At 35.8% G+C, this 19,596-nt stretch overlaps 1 protein-coding gene across 5 annotated transcripts in view; it reads left to right on the top strand.

Moving 5' to 3' along the window:
- The window catches only part of slo (calcium-activated potassium channel slo), an 880,402-nt gene that overhangs the window by 807,989 nt on the left and 52,817 nt on the right, over positions 1–19,596 (top strand). For all 5 annotated transcript variants that reach the window (XM_090404400.1, XM_090404403.1, XM_090404399.1 and 2 more), the window contains 2 exons: positions 2,608–2,738; positions 4,429–4,623. In XM_090404400.1, coding sequence (XP_090260526.1) covers positions 2,608–2,738; positions 4,429–4,623 — 326 coding nt within the window. The remainder of the gene's footprint in view (positions 1–2,607; positions 2,739–4,428; positions 4,624–19,596) is intronic.

Genomic DNA, 19,596 nt, shown 5'->3' on the forward strand with positions numbered 1-19,596 from the left:
CAGTTAGTACACATGACATCGTTCTCTGTGAAAGACTCATCTCTTGCGACATCACTTTCTGTGTTCTCAAAAGATTATGATGCAGGTGTGTGCCTTTACAACCCTCACAAGTTGTTGCATCCTAACGCAGAATGGTTGACCTGTTCTTTGGCAGTCAGTTTTGTCTTCTGTGTAGTTATAATGATTAATAGTCCAATACACAAACATCCTACTGATCCTGAGTGTTTTTAGCATGTTGAAAATAACAGGTGGCTGCATTTCAACCTTGTGAAGTGCTATTACAGTTACACAGTTTTCATAATCTCCCCACTGCATTTTAATTCATGCAGCTAGACAACTCTCTGTACTGATAAACATGTGAATGTTGGCTTTGCACAACACCACTAATGGAACCGGGCGTGCACGATTCTGTGGGGAACTGGGGGGTTCCACAGAATTGCACCCATCCCTCCTTCTTTTAGACACTGCACCTCCATACATTACTGACTGATACTTATCAGTCAGCCACTCTCCCATCCATGTCATAAGCTTGTTTTGCATACCCATTACATTGAGTTTGTATAAAACATCATATATGGAATCCTGGCCTGTCATATGCTCTGGCAAAATCCAGAAGTATCATGGTATTCCACCTCCTTATCTGACTCATCTGTCACTATTAAAGAAAGTGACCAGATTGCTAAAGTAAGCCCCGCCTTTAACAACCCATGTTGTTCTTTATAAAGAATCATCCTAGTGTCTACCCACCTTTGGATGTGACTCCTAACTATTTTTTTTTTTATGTTGGACCCATACACGAGAGGTTGGTTGATCATCCTATAGTACATTAGTACCATGTATGGGTGAACTAGCCTCCTATTATGGAATGACCTGTACTGGGAAGCAAGTTAGGAGTTAGTCCTAGGTTTAGTCAAACAACCAGGTCAGGAGCATTGCTAACCCTCTTGTATATTCCTTCAGCACTCATGCCAGTATTCCATTCAGTTCAACTTCTGGATTTGAAACAAGCTCTTGTAATAGGTTCAATTTATCTAGCCACTTCTGTTCTTTCTGTTCTAATGGATCTTCCTAGAATGTATACCTTACTAAAATGAACGCTTAAAAACTCAACTATTTCTACTGCATCTGACATGTTCCTACCATACACACTCACTAAGGCTATTCTTACATGACTTCCTTTTACTTTGCCACATGCAATTAAATTCTCTCAGAGAATTTTCTTTGTCCTGTTTGGCTAACATCTTTACATAATCCAATTTCACCTTATTTATCATGGCTGCATTCTTCTGGCCTGCTCTTTATCTGCTCCCAAGCTTCATCATCACTCTTCTCATGATATTGGATCTACAACATTATCTTTATTACTACATACCTCTTAACTGTAGAGTATTATTAACTCCTGTACAATTTATTCTTCTAAATTATCAGATTAACACTCAGTAGATTTTTCATATGGTAGAACAAGGGGAAAGAACAAGGTCAAGCAGCCATTCCTGTAAGTTGTAAAAGAGGGTTGTAAGTAAAAGGGTAAGAAGTAAGTTTTTAGCATGGAGAGTGGAAGGAGAATGGAATGCATTGCTTCAGAGATTGCTGAAACTGCAAACAGTAGGTTAGACTTTGGGTTGACTACTGTTGACCTCCCACAATGAGTCTTGTCACTTCATGGAGGTCAGGATTATAATAACAAAAATGATAACTCTGGGGATGCAGTTGGATATTGTTCCCTTCAGACCATCATTAAATACTTCCCATACACCACTGACTTCTCTACTATGAAGTTTCTCATGGGCACTGCTTAAAGTTGCCCCTTCAGTTTCTTATAATCCTCTGCCTAAAGTCAAATTTCTCAGATGCATTGTTTCTTCAAAATGAGCATACCAATGTACCTACAAGCAGAAATGAAATACCTATAAGCACTTTTAAATGTTAATATGTTCACTATACGTTAAATTTTAAATTTAACGTATATTGAACATATTAACATATGTTCACTATACGTTAACATATGTTAACGTATAGTGAACATAACAAGTATTTGATTTTTCATATTCATTTTACAAAGTGCACTTTTTTCTAATTGATGATTATTAATTATTATTATCCTGATAATTTTATCACTGAACAGTGCTCCACAAGGCTTGTTTTGGCATAAAACAAAATCTTTAAAACTTTATTTTAAAAAAAAAAAGTTCCCATTTTGAAATTTTCATTCTAAAATACATAAAATCCACCATAGATCCTACATATTTGGATCCTTCTATAAACTCCTTATTAATAATGAGTTTATAGAAATTTATTGTTTATAGTTGACAAACACAACTTTAGGATTGCCTGTTCAATCATTAATGAACTGCTAGGTAATTTTACTCAGTGAAAGCATGAGTAGTGTCAGTTTGGGCTGCTTCTTTGTGGGAATAATCTCTAAAGTTACATTTTCCTTTTAAAGTTTAATCCCTTGTTATGATTAGAATAAGTATATTGTTACATTAACATTTATTTTAATGACTTATCCATTTTGAAATCTTGTTCATGTCAGTTTTTGTATACTCATATACATATAATCTGTAATGCAGTAATTAATTAATTAATTAATAATTTGTAATGCAGTAAATGACACCAATGTCCAGTTCCTAGACCAGGATGATGATGATGACCCTGATACGGAACTTTACCTCACACAGCCTTTTGCATGTGGAACTGCATTTGCTGTCAGTGTCCTTGACTCTTTAATGAGTACAGTAAGTATTTAATCATCATAATTTTTGTATCAAGTTATATATAATCACATCAAACTGTCATAAAAGTGATAAACTGCCACTACATCTCCATCAAAAGACTCATTACAAAAAAAATTCATTCTAAGTTCCATAATGGCTTTCAGTACACCCTTATGATATTCTAAAACTCATTCTATTAAGCCATTTCTCATGCAAAAATAATTTACTCCTCACACTTGCTTACCACAGTCTTATGAAGTTTCCAGATAGACTATCATTCTGATCTCCTCCATCTTTTTTGAAATCTCCCCCACTGAGAAGCTCCTCTCAGCAACTCATATCTCCTTATCCTGTTGACTAGGATCAAAAATTTACACTCATATTTTAAATTCCTGACATTACTTTATTTACCTAACTCTGCATCCTATCTAGAATTTCGATATCACCATCTCTTAACTCCTCCACTACTTGTAGTACATCATGACCAATATAGCCTGTATCTAAATTCCAAAATTCATAACTTTAATTTGCTATATTGAACCACTCATCAAACACATTGCTGGTTAATTTGAATCCATTTAAAGAATGATCACAGTTACATTTCTGATAAATCTCCACTATCGTGCATCATCTGCAAAAAACAAAATATTTCCCCCAAAACCATTTACATATATGTTGAATAGTGAGTCAAGCACAGAGTCCGCTGCTTCCGTTTACACATATATATAATAAATTTAGTTTAATATCCTTTATCCAAGTGTGAGCAAACAAAGTTTGCGCCTGAAAATATCTTCAGGACTGGGGTAAGGTAGTACAACACTGGGTAACTCATAGCAAAGGTGGACCAAGCTAACATCACTCCTTTCTCAGTATCTCCCATAATGCAAAACACATCTCCTTGCGAATATGTATAATGTTATGCATTAAGGGGAAGGGCCACTACACAGACTAGTTTCAACCTTTATTGAGGTCTCTTCAGTGGGAACCAGGCCCAGAAGTGGAGATACCAGGCAGAAGCAATAGCAAGGTCATCTTTGCCTATAAGAGTTGCCAAAAGGTGTGCCACCTTTGCATGTGTCCTATGGAGCAGCTTAAGGAGGACTTGAGTTAAATGTTTGCAGCTTTTGCATTGAGCATTAATGTACTTACACATCCTAGGGATATATAGTTTATTACCAAAATGCTGATAATAAATGACACTATTTGTTCCAGTTTTGTGCTACTCTAATAGCATTAGTTCTTAAGATGATTAAATTAACAATCTAGTATATGCACTTATTTGCACTTATGTGAATTATAATTATTATCTATGTTTAAAAAAGACAGTCATCCAGCAAGCAGGTAACTAAGTTGATATATGACCTATATTATATATACACTACCTTTCTGACATTTTTTGGTTCTGGAGCCTTGCCGGATCTACGAAGGTTATGTAGTGATAATTCACGAGTATACTTCTGACCCACTAATTATATCTCTTGCATGTCTCTAAAGCACATGGACCACTAGTAACTCAAATATTAAATGAATTAAGCAAACCATCTACTGTAATGGACTATTCACTATGAGTTTGCTATGGTAAAAATTCACCATAACATATAAGACTCAAATTATATATAAGTTTCACATGAATGTTAATTTTTACAAAGCTATCCTGGAGAATGTCTGTATAAAACTACTGTTTTTTTTTTTGTTTGTTTCTGTTTTATAGACCTATTTCAATGCTAATGCCTTGACCCTTATAAGGTCACTTGTCACTGGAGGTGCCACACCAGAACTGGAACTTATTCTTGCCGAAGGTGCAGGATTACGTGGTGGTTACAGTACTGTTGAGTCCCTATCAAATAGAGACCGATGTCGTATAGGACAGATTTCTCTCTATGATGGTCCATTAGCTCAGTTTGGGGTGAGTGTTAAACTGCTATATGAATAATTGAAATTTTAATAGTGTTATGTATACACATAGCAAATACATTTATGCACACATATTTCATTATGCATAATATATCATCATTGGCATTGCACTACGAGGTGTTGGCATATGCTTGGATCGCCGAACTTTATATAGTTTTCTATATTTGGCATGAAACTCTTAGATTAGATTTCCTATCTTTGAGTTTCTTATTCGGCTAAGAAATAATGTGGTATTCAATATCCACTTAATTTTGAATAATTTTACTTCGCCGAAGTGAAGCCTGTTGGCTCTTATTTCAGTAATTGTATTTGTGCACCTTTTGGCAACTCGTACAGTAAAGAAATAAGCTCTGACTATTGAAACCTTATCAGTGAGCAGGTAGATCTATCTAGGTCTACCTGCTCACTGATGAGACCTCAAAAAAGGTCGAAACCGGTCTGGGTAGTGACCTTCTCTCATAATGTAGAACAGTAATACATCTCCTAGGAGCTGTGTTTTACGTTATGGGAAAATATTAAGGCCAGTGATCGGAGCTTGCTTCACTTTTACTACGAGTTGCCCTGGCATTTCACTACCAGGTGTTGGCATACGCTTGGACTCTATGTTGGAGGTTTAATGGATTTTTTACAACACTCAAAAAGAATTAAAATAGAATTTAATACTTCCTATATTTCGTCCTAGTCACTAGGACATCTACGGGGATTACAAAAACAATTAATGTAACATGCACACAAAAACTTACAATACTAAGCTTAGTATTGTTTTTGTAATCCCCGTAGATGTCCTAGTGACTAGGACGAAATATAGGAAGTATTAAATTCTATTTTAATTCTTTTTAAGTGTTGTAAAAAATCCATTAAACCTCCAACATAATGTCCTCACAGCACTTAAGCCTCTACACAAGAACGCTTGGACTCGCCGAACTTTTTTATATAGTTTCTATATTCGGCATGAAACTCTTAGATTAGATTTCCTATCTTTGAGTTTCTTATTCGGCTAAGAAATAATGTGGTATTCAATATCCACTTAATTTTGAATATTAATATATTATCTTTTTTTTAAGTCTGAACTACCTGAACATTCTTTAACAATGGATCATAGAATAGACTGGAAAAAATTGTAACTCTGGATCCAAACTTTATAATAAATTATAAAGTATGGATCTGAAGATGCTGCTGTTGAATACTTATCATAATTCAAAAGTCAATCAGTACATCTACATCTGTAATTCATTGCAATTACTTTATGATGTATGTGAAAAAAGTTAATTTCACGTTGCTCATTATTCCATCTCCATGATGCTTTATTACTTTTAGTATTACTCTAGTTGCTTGAAGATTATGGTGTAGATGAAATAATAGGAAGAAAGTGCAGTGGGTGTCTGCTTAGCATGATTAATTGAGAAACAAACATCTTAGTAAACAAATTTCATAAGCAAAGAGACTAGTTGTTGTTGTTTTTTATGCGCTGTTATTATGATGGTACTGTAATAAAGAATATGTAAAAAAATATGTTTGTGATCTTTTCTAAAATGTTTAACATTCTAGAAAAGATCACAGAATGTTAAAAGAATGTTAAACGCAGCTGTAAATTACACTGCAATAATAAATAAAAAAATTAAGAAAAACCAAATAATTAGCACTCATCTGGCTTGCAAAACAGCTGAACATGATTATTATTATTATTATTATTATTATTATTATTACTATCAATGTAATAATGTAAAATTAATACTAATGTAATAATCATAATCCCTGTAATAATGATCACTGTAGTGAGTACAGGAGTGGCAAACATGAAGTACCTAATGCTTGACCATGCCTTCCTAAATGTTATATCCGTTATATTACCTGTACACTAGTCCTTAGTCTTCTTTCTCTTCTATTCTTCTTGCTCCTTCCCCCCCCCCCCCACTGCTATTAGAGTATTCAAGGGTTATGGGTGAATCTTTTCTATTTCACTTCAACCTTTGCCAAGCCTCTAGAACATATTCTTGGGCTGGTGTTGAGTGGCTTCAGATAGGATGACATATGGAGGATGGCAAAAGAGCCTAGAAGTCAACAGTGGCATTCCTAAGCCCCAGCGAGCAGGGGTTACCCATTGGCTTCAAGTGACAACAGACTGTAAAACTAAAGCCATTAACTAAAATTCTTATAAGGTTCATTCAAATTGTCAAATTCAAATTCTTGTTTCAAATTTCAAAATGAAAGTTTCAAATTCTTGAAAAATTCATGAAATGAGCAATGAAAATGCTCTCCTTTAAGTAACGGAGATGATGGAGATGTGAGAAATACTAGAGCATTCCCTCAAAGTGGCAGAGCAGTTAATCTGGCTCACCAGCAGACTATAAAAATGTGAATAGCCACCTGGATCAGCACTGAATTAGGCGAAGTTCTAAATTGAAGATGCTTTAACATCTGTTGCATTTAGGAGATGAAATGGAAGGAGTCTAAATCAAGGAATATTGGAAATGGATACAAACTCCTACCACAACAAAGTAACAAACTGTAATGGAGTCAGCATGGTGATTGACACTGAACTTCAGGGGCATATGATGGAAGTTACTCAGATATGTGGCCATATATTCACTGTTAAATTAGCACTCGATGAGCAATGATTCATTAACATCACTGTCTGTGCCCACAAACAAGCTGCAGTGAACTGGAAACGTTTGTTACCATGTTGGAAGGACAAGTGAATCCTACCAAAGAGTTCATGGTAACAAAGGTTCTGGAGCTATAAACTTACAGGGTGAAGATATACTGCACTTTCTTTCCACATATGATTTAGCAATTATTAATACCTTCTTCACAAAACATACAGAAAATATTATTACATATAAAAGTTGTAACATATGGTGCTCGAATTGATTATATTATGGCAGACCAGCTATCCCTCAAAACCTTCAAAGACTGCAAGGTAATACTGGGAGAATGGCTCACCATGCAACACAGACTGCTGGTTGCAGAACTTCTGATGCCAAACCCGAGTGACAGTTCATAGAGAAAAGATCTTTAAAATTTGATTGCATAAATTCATCATTACTCATTACAGGTTTTGTCCCTCCTACTGGAGGGATGAAATCTGTGTAAAGATATTGTTGATACCTGCATTGAGAAGGACTTAAAAGTTCGGTGAATAAAATAGGATGACTTACAGTGATATTGCAATAAACAAACTGCATACCAGCTATATCTAAGGAGCCTATAAATCGCAACAAAGAAATCAGATAGTGGAAGGAAGAGGTAAAGTTAAAGCTTCCCAATAAGAAACTCCTTTTCAAACCATGGCAGTGAACTAAAACTGAAGAAGACTTCATTGCATGTCAGGCAGTAAAGAAGGGCGTGAGAACTGTAGCATAAGCAAAAACTAGTAGTGTGGATGATTTTTATGCATAACTCAAAATTGCCAAAAACTATGAGGAAATCTTCAGAATCTCAAAAGGAAGATATCATAAGTTCAAAAGACATAAAGGCAATTAAATATATAAAGAATGAACAGGCGACATTACTGACAAAGAATGAGGACATAAAACAGAAATGGAAGGAATATTACTATCATCTTCTAAATGAAACGTGCCCTAGCAAAGTTTTGCCTGATCCAACAACAACAACAGAAGGCCCTGTGCTGGAGATCACAGAATCAGAAGTAAAGGGAGCAATTGATAAAATGACAAACAACAAAGCCACAGGACCTGATGATATTCTGGGTGAACTGTGGAAAAGTTTGGTGTTGTAGGTGTAATCTTCCTGACAAATCTCTTCAACAGGATCCTTGTAGAGACAATGCTAGATGAATGGAGGAAAAGCTATCTGATAGCGTTATAAAAATATACTATAAAAAGTAAAGATGTGCAGCTCTGCAAGAATTACAGAGCCATAAAATTTATCTCTCATGCATTCAAAATATGGATACGAGCTTAATCAGAAGTTTCAGGAGTTAACAAATGTCACTGAAAATCATGGGTTTGTTTTGTGAAAATCCTCAATTGATGATATACATTTTATCAATCTACTAGAAAGACAAAGATAACATAAAAGACCATGCACCTAGTATTTATTGACTTCAAAAAGGCCTTTAATCAGATCAAAGTTCATGTGCAACATCACATGAACACCGGCTGGATGAATTGGAGAGTGCTCTGGAGTATTATGTGACAAAAGGATGCCATACAAGTAAAAGGAAGATATAAAATCGCACTAAAACCCACCATTATATATTGCACTAATGTTGGACTCTTAAAAATTAACAAGAACAAAAGTGACATGCCACTAAGTTGAGCCAGCAGCATTACCATGCTAGAACAAAGTGCATAACAAACACATCTGTAGAAATTTCAAAGTTAGATCATCACTGATAAAATAATGAATGCCAGCTTAGATGCTTGAGCACATCATGAGATGTCCTGTAGATCACATAATGTGGAAGGTAATAGGTATGCATGGAACCGAGAGGACATGGTAGACCCCCAGTTGACATGGATGTCTATTGAAAAACATCCTCCAAATTGCCCATTTGAGATATCAATTACCCAGGGCAGAATATCCTGGCAATTATGGACTAGGCAGAGCTGACCTCAATTGAAACAGGATAATGACAAGAACATGAAGCCAGAAGATTCATCATGAGATGCACAAAGTAACCATTTTTCACACAATAATAATTACCTTTTCATAAACTCATTCATTGTCAGAGAACTCACAAATACCTCTGGCACTCCATTCCAGTCATTCATTAGGATGGCTCCAAGAAAAAATGTCCTTACACTTTTACTAACCTCACTCTTACACAATTTACAGGAGTGACCCCTGGTTCTCTCCTTTCTCATCATGTATTGAAAGTTTCTTTTCTGTCAGTCATATGAAATCCCTTTAATACCTTATAAGTTTCTATTATGCTCCCTCTTTTTCAACCTGTTAACTAAACTTTGCAGTCTGCACACCTTCAATCTATTCTCACAGGCCACATTGCACAGACCTGCCACCATCTTGGTTACTCATCCCTGGATCCTCTATACCACCACCACCACCACCACCTCCTCATCTCTGAGAAATCAGGTTACCAAATCTCTGCACAACAATTAAGATGTTGTCAAATCATAGCCTTATAAAGAGGAATAATAATCATCCTATCTTTACTTGTTATTGTGTTCTTCACCAATCCAAGTTAACTCATTGACAACTTTTGCAATATGCTCTTTGAACTTCAACTCGCTGCCCACTCTCACCTCCAGATTTCTAACCTCCTCAGTTCCCTGCAGTGCAGTACCATCAGCATAATACACAATATGTAATCTTGTCATTCCGATGTGCATAACCTTACATTTTGTCACATTCAACTGACAGATATCATCCTTTGCCAGAACGGTATTTGCCACAGTACAGAGCCACTCTGTTTAAAGTATAAAGCCACATAAGCTATCATATTCCTATCCACCAAACATTCACTTCTTTCATTTTGTTCAATGATATAAAGCTTCATATTCAGATCTGTAAATTTATTTGTAAATTCACTAGTCTTGTTTTCATTGGAAACAGATTCACGAGTATAGCTTTTCCATTTTTGTGATTTCTCACACTTGGGTAAACAGTTCACTCAGTTCATGACAGTATAGGCAAATCACTAAGTTTGCTATTAATAATAAAAATGTTCAAATGTTCTGAAATCTCCAAACACGCATGTTTGTAATATTCTATTGAGTGTAGCCTCTTGATACATGAACATTGAAAATATTTTCTTGCATCGCTTTTTCATGGTGTCAATCACTTGATGTATCTTGCTATCTGATATGAGATGAGAAGAAAAATTGAAATATTGTTCTTTGTCACTGAGTAACTAGAAACAAAAACAAAAAAAAATTGGATGAAAATTGATTGGTGGGCTTGAAAAAATACATAGAATGTGTATTCTATTCAATATCTTTTCTACCATATTGCACCTTATGGATTCAGTGCTTCACTTCCAAGTATGAACTTGTTGCTAATAAATGATAGATTCCTCTTAGGAATCCCCCTCCCCAAGTTCGAATTTCACTCCTTTGAACTTGGGGGGGGGGAGATTCCTAAGAAATTTTGTATTTCTTAGAAATGTTCCCAAAGAAAAATTGTGGTAATACAGACACAACAGCAAGTAGTGTCACAGTATACAAGCACTCACTATACGGCATTTTATTTTTATAATAAGCATTTGCTAGTCATCCACAAATTTTTAATATCTTGATTTTTTTTTATATTAATACCATACATTCAAGAGAGTGCAAAATTCTTAGCACAACAGTGTCATGTTTTGGGAAGTGATTAGGAAGAAAAAAGAAATCTATTAATCTTTTTATTGAGGAGCAATGTTGTAAGACTGTTGCTAGGAGGTGTAATGCGTGATGAGAAGGATCAGGATAGCACAACAGGTGAGGTTGAAATTCTTGTGAATAAAGAGAATAGTATTATGAGAGATGGGAGTGAGAGAACAGGAATGAAATATAGGCATGGAAGAGTTTTGGTAGACAGGGAGACACAACATAAGGAATAGTGAATGTTGAAAGTAATGGTGAATGTGTATGGAGATAGGCAACATAGTAATGGCATAGTGTGGGATAAAAGAGTAGTAGGTTGAGCATGAGGAGATAATATGAGGTAAGTGGTGATAAAGATGAGTGGAAATGAGCAGGTGTAGAGAAATTACAGCTGAGAGATGGTACGAGTTGGACTGGTTATATACTATTATTATTATTATTATTCAGCCCTCCATGGAGTCAAAAGACTCATCGTGGGAGGTCCTTCCTAGGAAACACAAAGTCTATCAAGACTCATTGCGGGAGGTCCCTCCTAGGCAACACAAAGTCTATCATACCACTCCTTGACCGTTCTCGCTCTCACTACTCTATCAGGCAATGCATAATGCATACATTAAAGTGAATTGCTGTGTTTACTTAATGAAAGACCAGTAGAAATATCATCATCATCATCATCATCATCAAATTCCTGCCATGTACCCACAAGGGGTGTACAGGATATGATAGTACGACATGAAAAAATTATATCATTACTAACTTCCTATCTACAATTTTCCTCTAAATCAGTCTGTTACTTGTCAAGACTCCAACATTATCAGATTTATATTTCTATCATCTAAGGCATTTGTACCGTATCAATCCACCTATATCTTGGTCTTCCTCTGGGGTCGTTTTGCTGCCAACCTGGCAGAGAACACTTCTTTTGCTAATCTTTCTTCACCCATTCTGTTTAAGTGACCATACCACCTGAGATTAGCTCGGCTAACGCATGCCTGGATGCTGACAATGTCAAGTTCTTTCCTAATATCCTCATTTTTAATATGATATTGCCATTAATGCCATCTGTTCATGCCTATAATCTTTCTCAGGACTCTCATATCTGTGGTCTCTAGTCTTTGGTCAAGTGTTTTACTTCTGACCCAGCTCTCAGATCCATAAGTTAAAACTGGTTTGAACACTGTCTTGTATACAGCTAATTTAGTGTTCTGACTAATTTCTCTCTTATTCCATATGAATTTATTCAATTGACTTCCTACCATACCAGCTTTGCTGATTCTGTTGTCTATTTCTATATTTAATTTATCATCTTCAGTACAAATCGTGCCTAAATAGCTGAAATGTTTCACTTGTTCCACAGGTTCTCCATTCACAACACAGTTGACATTTTCAATGATTCTGCCTATTTTCATTGTCTTTATCTTTTTATTGCTGACCTTCATACCATATCTATTCCAGTAGAAATAAGGGATATAAAATTATTTCACTGAGGCCTGCACAAAAGAGATGCAAAGAGAAAAATAATCGCAGTGGTTTTGAAGTGGTGTGAGAAGGTTGATGGAGGAGATATTTAGTTGGGTGTTGCCATAGGCCAGGAAATGTGAACGGTGGTGATGAAGAAATATATATGCAACTTGCATTAGTGAATAAGGGAAAGGAAATCATTATGGGTGATTTTATTATGATCATATAGACTAAAATGAAAAGATCAAATCTGGAAATAAGGAAAATTAATTTCTCAAGTTCTTAAGAGACAGTTGTCTTAGACAATGTGTAAAAGTCATAGATATGATTTCATCAGAGGATGTGACTATAAATGGGCTGTTATATCTCCCTGCAGGTGATCATGAGGCATCATCTGGATGATAGCCAGCCATATAAAGATATCTGTGAGGAAAGGATATACATGTGTCACTACAAGGCCAGTGATTATGAAATACACAGAATGGGTTGTTATATCTCCCTGCAGGTGATCATGAGGCATCATCTGGATGATAGCCAGCCATATGAAGATATCTGTGAGGAAAGGATATACATGTGGCACTACAAGGCCAGTGATTATGAAATACACAGAAGACAGTTTGGAGTTATTGAATGGAATGACGAGTTAAGTGGAAAGAAGATATGTGCTAATACTGATTAAGAAGTATTTAGCAGTGTTTGAACGTACAGCAATCCCTCGATTAATGCGCCCCGAATTAATGCGTTTTCGATTAGCGCATCATTTTTTTTTCGATACCCAAATTCGATTAGTGTGCCTCTATACATCTTAAAAATAAATGTTACAGATTTTAAAAATTTTTGATCTATACATTTTTTATGGCTAACTATTTAAAAAATCACTCACCAGGATGAAATAATTTAGTTACCGATTTGAAACATTTTACAAAGTTATCTTTTAATGGCCTACGACACTATTTCCATGTACACTATGTTCCAAATTTACTGCCAAAATTTATGTCGTCTGCTTTACATAGCATTTTGCTGATCATATTACGTGCAATTGTTTTCCTTACTTTTTCATTTTAAATTATTTTCCTAACCTTTAATCATGAGTAAAAGAATTAGTGAGCAAAAAAAATAGAAGTGTGAAAATGATTCAAAAAGTATCTCATTGGAAGAAAAACTTGAAATAATAAGGGAAAATGAACAAGGTGAATCCAGAGCAGAGATAGGACAAGAACACAGAAATGAGTGAATCAACTGCTGAATACAAAGAGAAAGGTAAGGCTTCAAGTTCATCATGCATGCACTCGAAATCAAAGTATTATAATGATTGAATTAGAGAGACTTCTAAAACATACAAACTATTGTTTTAATACTGACCATTTACAAACATCTTACATTATAGCCTACCAGTTTCGTTAGCAAACTGTCTAACTTTTTCAAGGCGTTTATGGAAAAACATAAAAACTAGTAAATGCAAATTGAAAGGAACATAAAAATGTTGTAAACAAACTAGTAGCTAAGGTTACACGTTCACGTGACAGAGACTGAAAGGACTTATTGTTCTTATTCGTTATCATGCATGTGTGCTTGTTGTAAACGTGTAATGTGATTACTGGCTAGCTGTAGTTCAGATAGATTTAGAGAGAGGATCAGGTTTTTCCACGAACTGTTTAGAATGGTACCCTGATTTCTGTTGAGGTTTCCGCTGGTTATTAAAACTATTATGGCTTCCTTGAATAAACATGTCTGTAGTCGTCATCCAGATATGGCATGGAGCTGTTTTGCCACTCTATTGTGTGGTTAGATGTACAGAAATGATGTGCTAAGCCAGAAGAGATACTTCTGTTGTGGTTTACATCACCAACATGTTCTTTTTGTCTGATTTCTAAACTCCGTGAAGTTTGTCCGATGTGGGCAAGACCACAGGAGCAAGGAATGTAATATACTCCTGAATATTTGTAGAATGGCACCTTATCTTTTGGGGAGCCTGAAAACTGTCTGATACTGGTGGTTGGTTTGAAGACCTGATGAAAGGGATCACTACAGTAGAAATGTGCTGGGAGCTTGATTCTTCTTGTCTGGGGTTGTCACCATATAGATATTTTTTGATGATGTTTGGAGGATATCCATTTTGTGATAATTAGAGAGACTTCTTTTTACATGGATCGAAGATTGTAATTAAAAAACGGATCCCGCTAAACACTGGCCTTATTAAATCAAAAGCATTGTCTCTTTGTAACATTGGAAAGAAAGGGCTATCAATGATGGAAAAAAAGAAGAATTCCATGTTAGTGCTGAGTGATTTGAGCGTTTCAAAAAGAGAAATAGCCTACATAATGTTCTAATCACAGGAGAAGCTATAAGTGCAGATAAGGAGATATCCAGAGATTTTTGAAAAAAATTGTGTAAGAAGGAGACTATTGTGATCAACAAATATTTAATGTCAATGAAACCGGCCTTTTTTTGGAAGTGAATACCTTCCAAGACTTTTCTAGCCAAATCAGAGAAATCTCATCTGGTTATAAAGTTGCAAAGTCAAAACATTATTGCTAGCAATATGAGAGCCATTTGGAAGCACATTCTTCCACATTGTGCAAATGATTTTAGAGGCTTTTCAAATGAATCTAAGTTAATTAAATCTCATTCTGAAGAATTGAGTGATTCCGACCTGCTAAATTTAGATACACAGCAGGAAGATCCTGAAGAATATGAAGAAAATTTAATCACTGACAAGCCCAAAGAGATTTCACAGAAACAGTTTGAAAATAGTTTTTGTACAATCGAAGTTTTAAGCAGCAATACTTAAAAACTGACCCTGGTGAAGAGAGAACAGTAAAATTGGCAGAAGAGGCAATAGGGCCATACCGTCAGTTGTATGAAAAAAAGAAAAAGAATGCCCACCAAACTACATTGGCTCGATTCTTTGTTAAGAAGCAGAATAATAAATTTATATTCTGAATATGTTTTATTGTCTTTCAGCTTCATGGTTTTCCTTTAACTAGGCCCTGAGACATACCCTAATTCTTTTATAAAAAAAATTAAGGGTCAATAAAGAAATCTGAGGAACGAATTATACATTTTCCCATAGGTTATTATATTCGATTAGTGCATTTTCGATTAATGCGCCTGTTTTAAAGAATGCATTAGGCGCACTAATCGAGGGATTGCTGTATTCCAAAGATCAAAAGGCTGAATAAAATAGTTGCAAAATGGAAGAATTAAGATATTATTCATGTAGTCTGGAGGAAGAAGATACTGTAGAAGCAGTGCAAATCAAATATTGGTAATTATCCGTTGTAAGGAGAGCATAAAATGAGACCTGGAAGGCAACTTAGTAAGGACAGCGCAAATGCAGTATGATCAGAAATTAGCCAATCGCCAGGCCAAGAAAAATCCTAGAAATGTGGCAAGTAGTAAAAAAAAAAAAAAAAACATGATGATGGTAAGATGATCATGTTAATAGAGTAAAATAGTAGATTGGCAATGGTTACAGAACATGCATTTGAGTGCTCAGTAAGCAAGTGTATTTCATCTTCATAAGTGTGACATTATGAAAATCTAGAGGGAATGAGAAAAAATTAATGGATGGAAATTGAACAAGACATATATGTGGAATTAAGTAAACTTAATGTTAACAAGGTACAGAACTTGACAACATATCACAGCTTATTAAGAGTATGTTCTAGGGAGTGAACATCAACCTTAGTGTATTTGTTTAACAAAAATCTTGTAACAGGGCAAGTTTGAAATAAGAAGAAAGAGAGCAAAATGTTTCCTCTTCATAAAGGAAGTGATAAGACCAAGACTTCAAATTATAGGCCAATCTGTGTGTATGTTGTGGTTAAGGTGTTGGAGAGGTTAGTAAGAGATAGGATACAGAATTGGGTTGATAATAGCAGTAGTATATGTGATGAACAGCATGTGATTATTGTATGGAAGTCATATTTTAATAATTTCCTATGTGCTACAACAGGGTGATGAATGCATCACATAAGGATGGTGCATATAATGTAGTATACGTGTATTTTGCAAAGGCTTTTGAGAAACTTGACAAGTTGGTAACTAAATTGGAAAATTCAGTTACCAACTAAATTTTCAAAAACAAAAACAAAAAAAATGATAGAAGGTTAGGTGATTGGCAATCAGATAGGTATCAGCAAGTTATGTCTGAGGAATGAGATATCCTGTAAAAGAGTCACTAGTGGTATTCTTCAGGAGTCTGTTTTGGTGATATTTCTTTAACTTATATATTAATGATAAAGCAATAAGTTTAACTGGAGACATGTACTTATTTGCAGATGATATAAAGGTGGGGAAATAGCAAGGAGGAGTCATGTGGATGGTGGCTGTACAAGAAGATCTGAATTGGTTGTATCAGTGGGCATGTGAGTAGAGCTATGAGTTCAATGCAGCAAAGTGGCAAGTTTCAAAATTTGGAGTAAGGATGGATGCAAAGTATAAAATTAGTCATGAAATATTGATGAGAGATCTGGGAGTTGTGATGGACAGAGACCTGAAGTTAAGGGGTCAAGTTGTAAAATTGTCACATGGATAATGGGAATGATGAGGAAGATCCTGATATGAAAGAAGGGAAGTTACTGTTGCATAAAACCTTAAAAAAAAAATCCCCCGATTTGTGGAAATTTCTTTTCTTGAGGGGAAATTAGGATATATTGGAAATGATCGAGAGGCGACTGACTTGGGTGATTTCCAGTCTGTGAAATATGAGGTATGAGAATATATTGAAGAAATGCTATTTGAAAACCTCGTGAATAGAAGGAGGAGGAGTGGGCGACATATAAGTTGGTAAGAAATTCTTACAAGGTTAATGTGAAAGAGATTTTTTATAGAATGGAGGAAGATGGAGTGGAACAAGAGGCCATCCTTGAAAACTCCATAAGGAAGGCATAAGCAAGGGGATGTGGTGCAATTTCTTTGTATGGAGAGTGGTTGGTTAGTGGACTGCACTATCTAAGAGTGTGTTAAGTGTGGAATCACTGTATGAGTTTAAGACATGGTTTTATGCAGTTATTGAAAGCATGGGGAATCCTCCCATAATATTCAACACTCAAATATTATTATTATTATTAACCCCAAACTTCCATGGAGTCAAGACTTGTTTCAGAAGATACACACACACAAAGCTCATCAAATGATGCTTTAACTCTTTCAATGTATCTGCATTCACCATGCTGCCAACCACCATCCATACAAAGAACCTGCACTTCAAAAACTTACTTCCACACTCTATACTCCAGGTATGACCTCTTTTTCTACCCCCCCCCCTTCTCCCATTCTATGAAAAAGTTCTACATTAACCTGGTAACAACCCCCCTTACTAATATATGTCTCACCTATATCCCCTTTCCTCCTGAGGCTTTGCCGATTGTATTCCTTTAATCTGTCTTCATACCCTACATTCCAAAGATCAGTTACCACATTAGTCAATCTTATCAGGACCCTTTCTTATGTATCCTCATCGCCATGATAACTAGGTGACAAAATCTGTACACAATAATCCATATGAGGCCTGATCAAAGCATTGTATGGTAGAACAATACCTTCTTTATTTGTGTCTGTCAAGGTCCTCTATATCTGCCATAATCCGATGTGATAACTTCACAACTAGCAGTGTAATCCCTGAACTTCAGGTCCTTGTCTAAAACTACTAAAAGATCTATGGCCTCCTCAACCTCCTTCAAAATTACCCACCAACTGTATACTTTGCATCTAATTATTTCTTACCCAATTTGAGAATGTGACACTTTGCAACAATGAACTAATATTTCTGCTTGCTTTCCCATTTTTACAATCTATTCAAGTCTTCTTGTACATCTGCTTGACTCATCATTGTTCTTCCCAATTTTGCAAACAGTTGCCTATCTCCATTTAAATTTGTCCAATACTATCAATCTAGAAGTTAGAAAACAACAGCCTCAAAACAGACCTCTGTGTCATACTACTAGTTACTTTTCTCTTTCAAAATACCTCACCCAATACACAACTTACTGATACCTAACTGGCAGCCAGTGACCTATTCAACTCACTAACCTGGACAGAGGAGACGGATACACAGTAATATACTTAGATTTTGCAAAATTTTTGATAGATTACCACATGATAAGTTGATAGTCAAACTAGAGTGGATTGGGTTAGATATTAGATTAGTTCATTGGATTGGAGACTGGCTATCTGATAGGTATCAACAAGTTGTGTATGGGGGGGAGCGATATCCAGGAAAAGGAAAGTTACTAGTGGTGCCACAGGGGTCTGTTTTAGGGCCATTACTGTTTAACTTGTATATTAATGATATTGGTGAAGATTTGTATGGAGATATTCAGTTGTTTGCAGATGATGCAAAGTTGGAATGAACCATGAAGAGTAAAGAAGATGTTGTGGCCTTACAAGAAGACTTGAATAAATTGACTGATACGGCATGGGGATATGAGTTCAATGTTGTAAAATGTAAGGTTTTAAAATTTGGAAAACAAAGATGGGATGCAGAATTTATGCTTGGTGAGGATATATTGTCGGAGGTGGAGGAAATAAGAGATCTGGGCATGATATTGGATAAGGATCTGAAATTTAGGGGACACATAGCCAAAAATTGTGAAGACAACACAAAGGCTTCTGGGAATGATGCAGAGGACACTGACTTGTAGAAGTAGTAAGATTCTTGTCGCTATTAAGAGGTGTGATAGTTGAGAGTTTAACGAAATCGTACCAGCCGGGTGCAAACATAAAGGTCGTCAGCGAATCTATTCGAGTGCAAAAACAGAGGGTGAAAGAGATGATAATCGTTGCAGGAACAAATGATTTGAAAGAAGACAAAATGGAAATGTTAGAGGTGTGAGGGAATTACTTGAGGTAGCAAAGGAGAAAAGTGAGAGAGTTAGGATGGTGAGTATTTTGCCGCTGTATTACAGTGAAGTGTTTAGAAGGAGGGCCATAATTGCCAATGACTTTATGCATGGGTTATGCATGGAGAGTGGTGTGGAATTTGTGGATGTGTGGAGTGAGTTCGATGGGCGAAAGGATTTATATAAGATGGATGGGTTACATTTGAATGGATTTGGTTTACGGAGGCTTGAAAAAGTGTTGATGAATGAAGTGGAAGTGGATGTACAGACTCAGGGAAACTAGATTTATTAAGGGGGGGGGGGGGAGTAGTTATGCAGACTTTAGGGAGGCAGTTGAGTGTATGAGTATAAAATACTCAAGAGTACGAA

The sequence above is a fragment of the Typopeltis vanoorti genome, chromosome 14 (genome assembly GCF_054136105.1).
Source record: "Typopeltis vanoorti isolate ZY-2024b chromosome 14, IOZ_Tvanoo_1.0, whole genome shotgun sequence".
Classification (NCBI taxonomy): domain Eukaryota; kingdom Metazoa; phylum Arthropoda; class Arachnida; order Uropygi; family Thelyphonidae; genus Typopeltis; species Typopeltis vanoorti.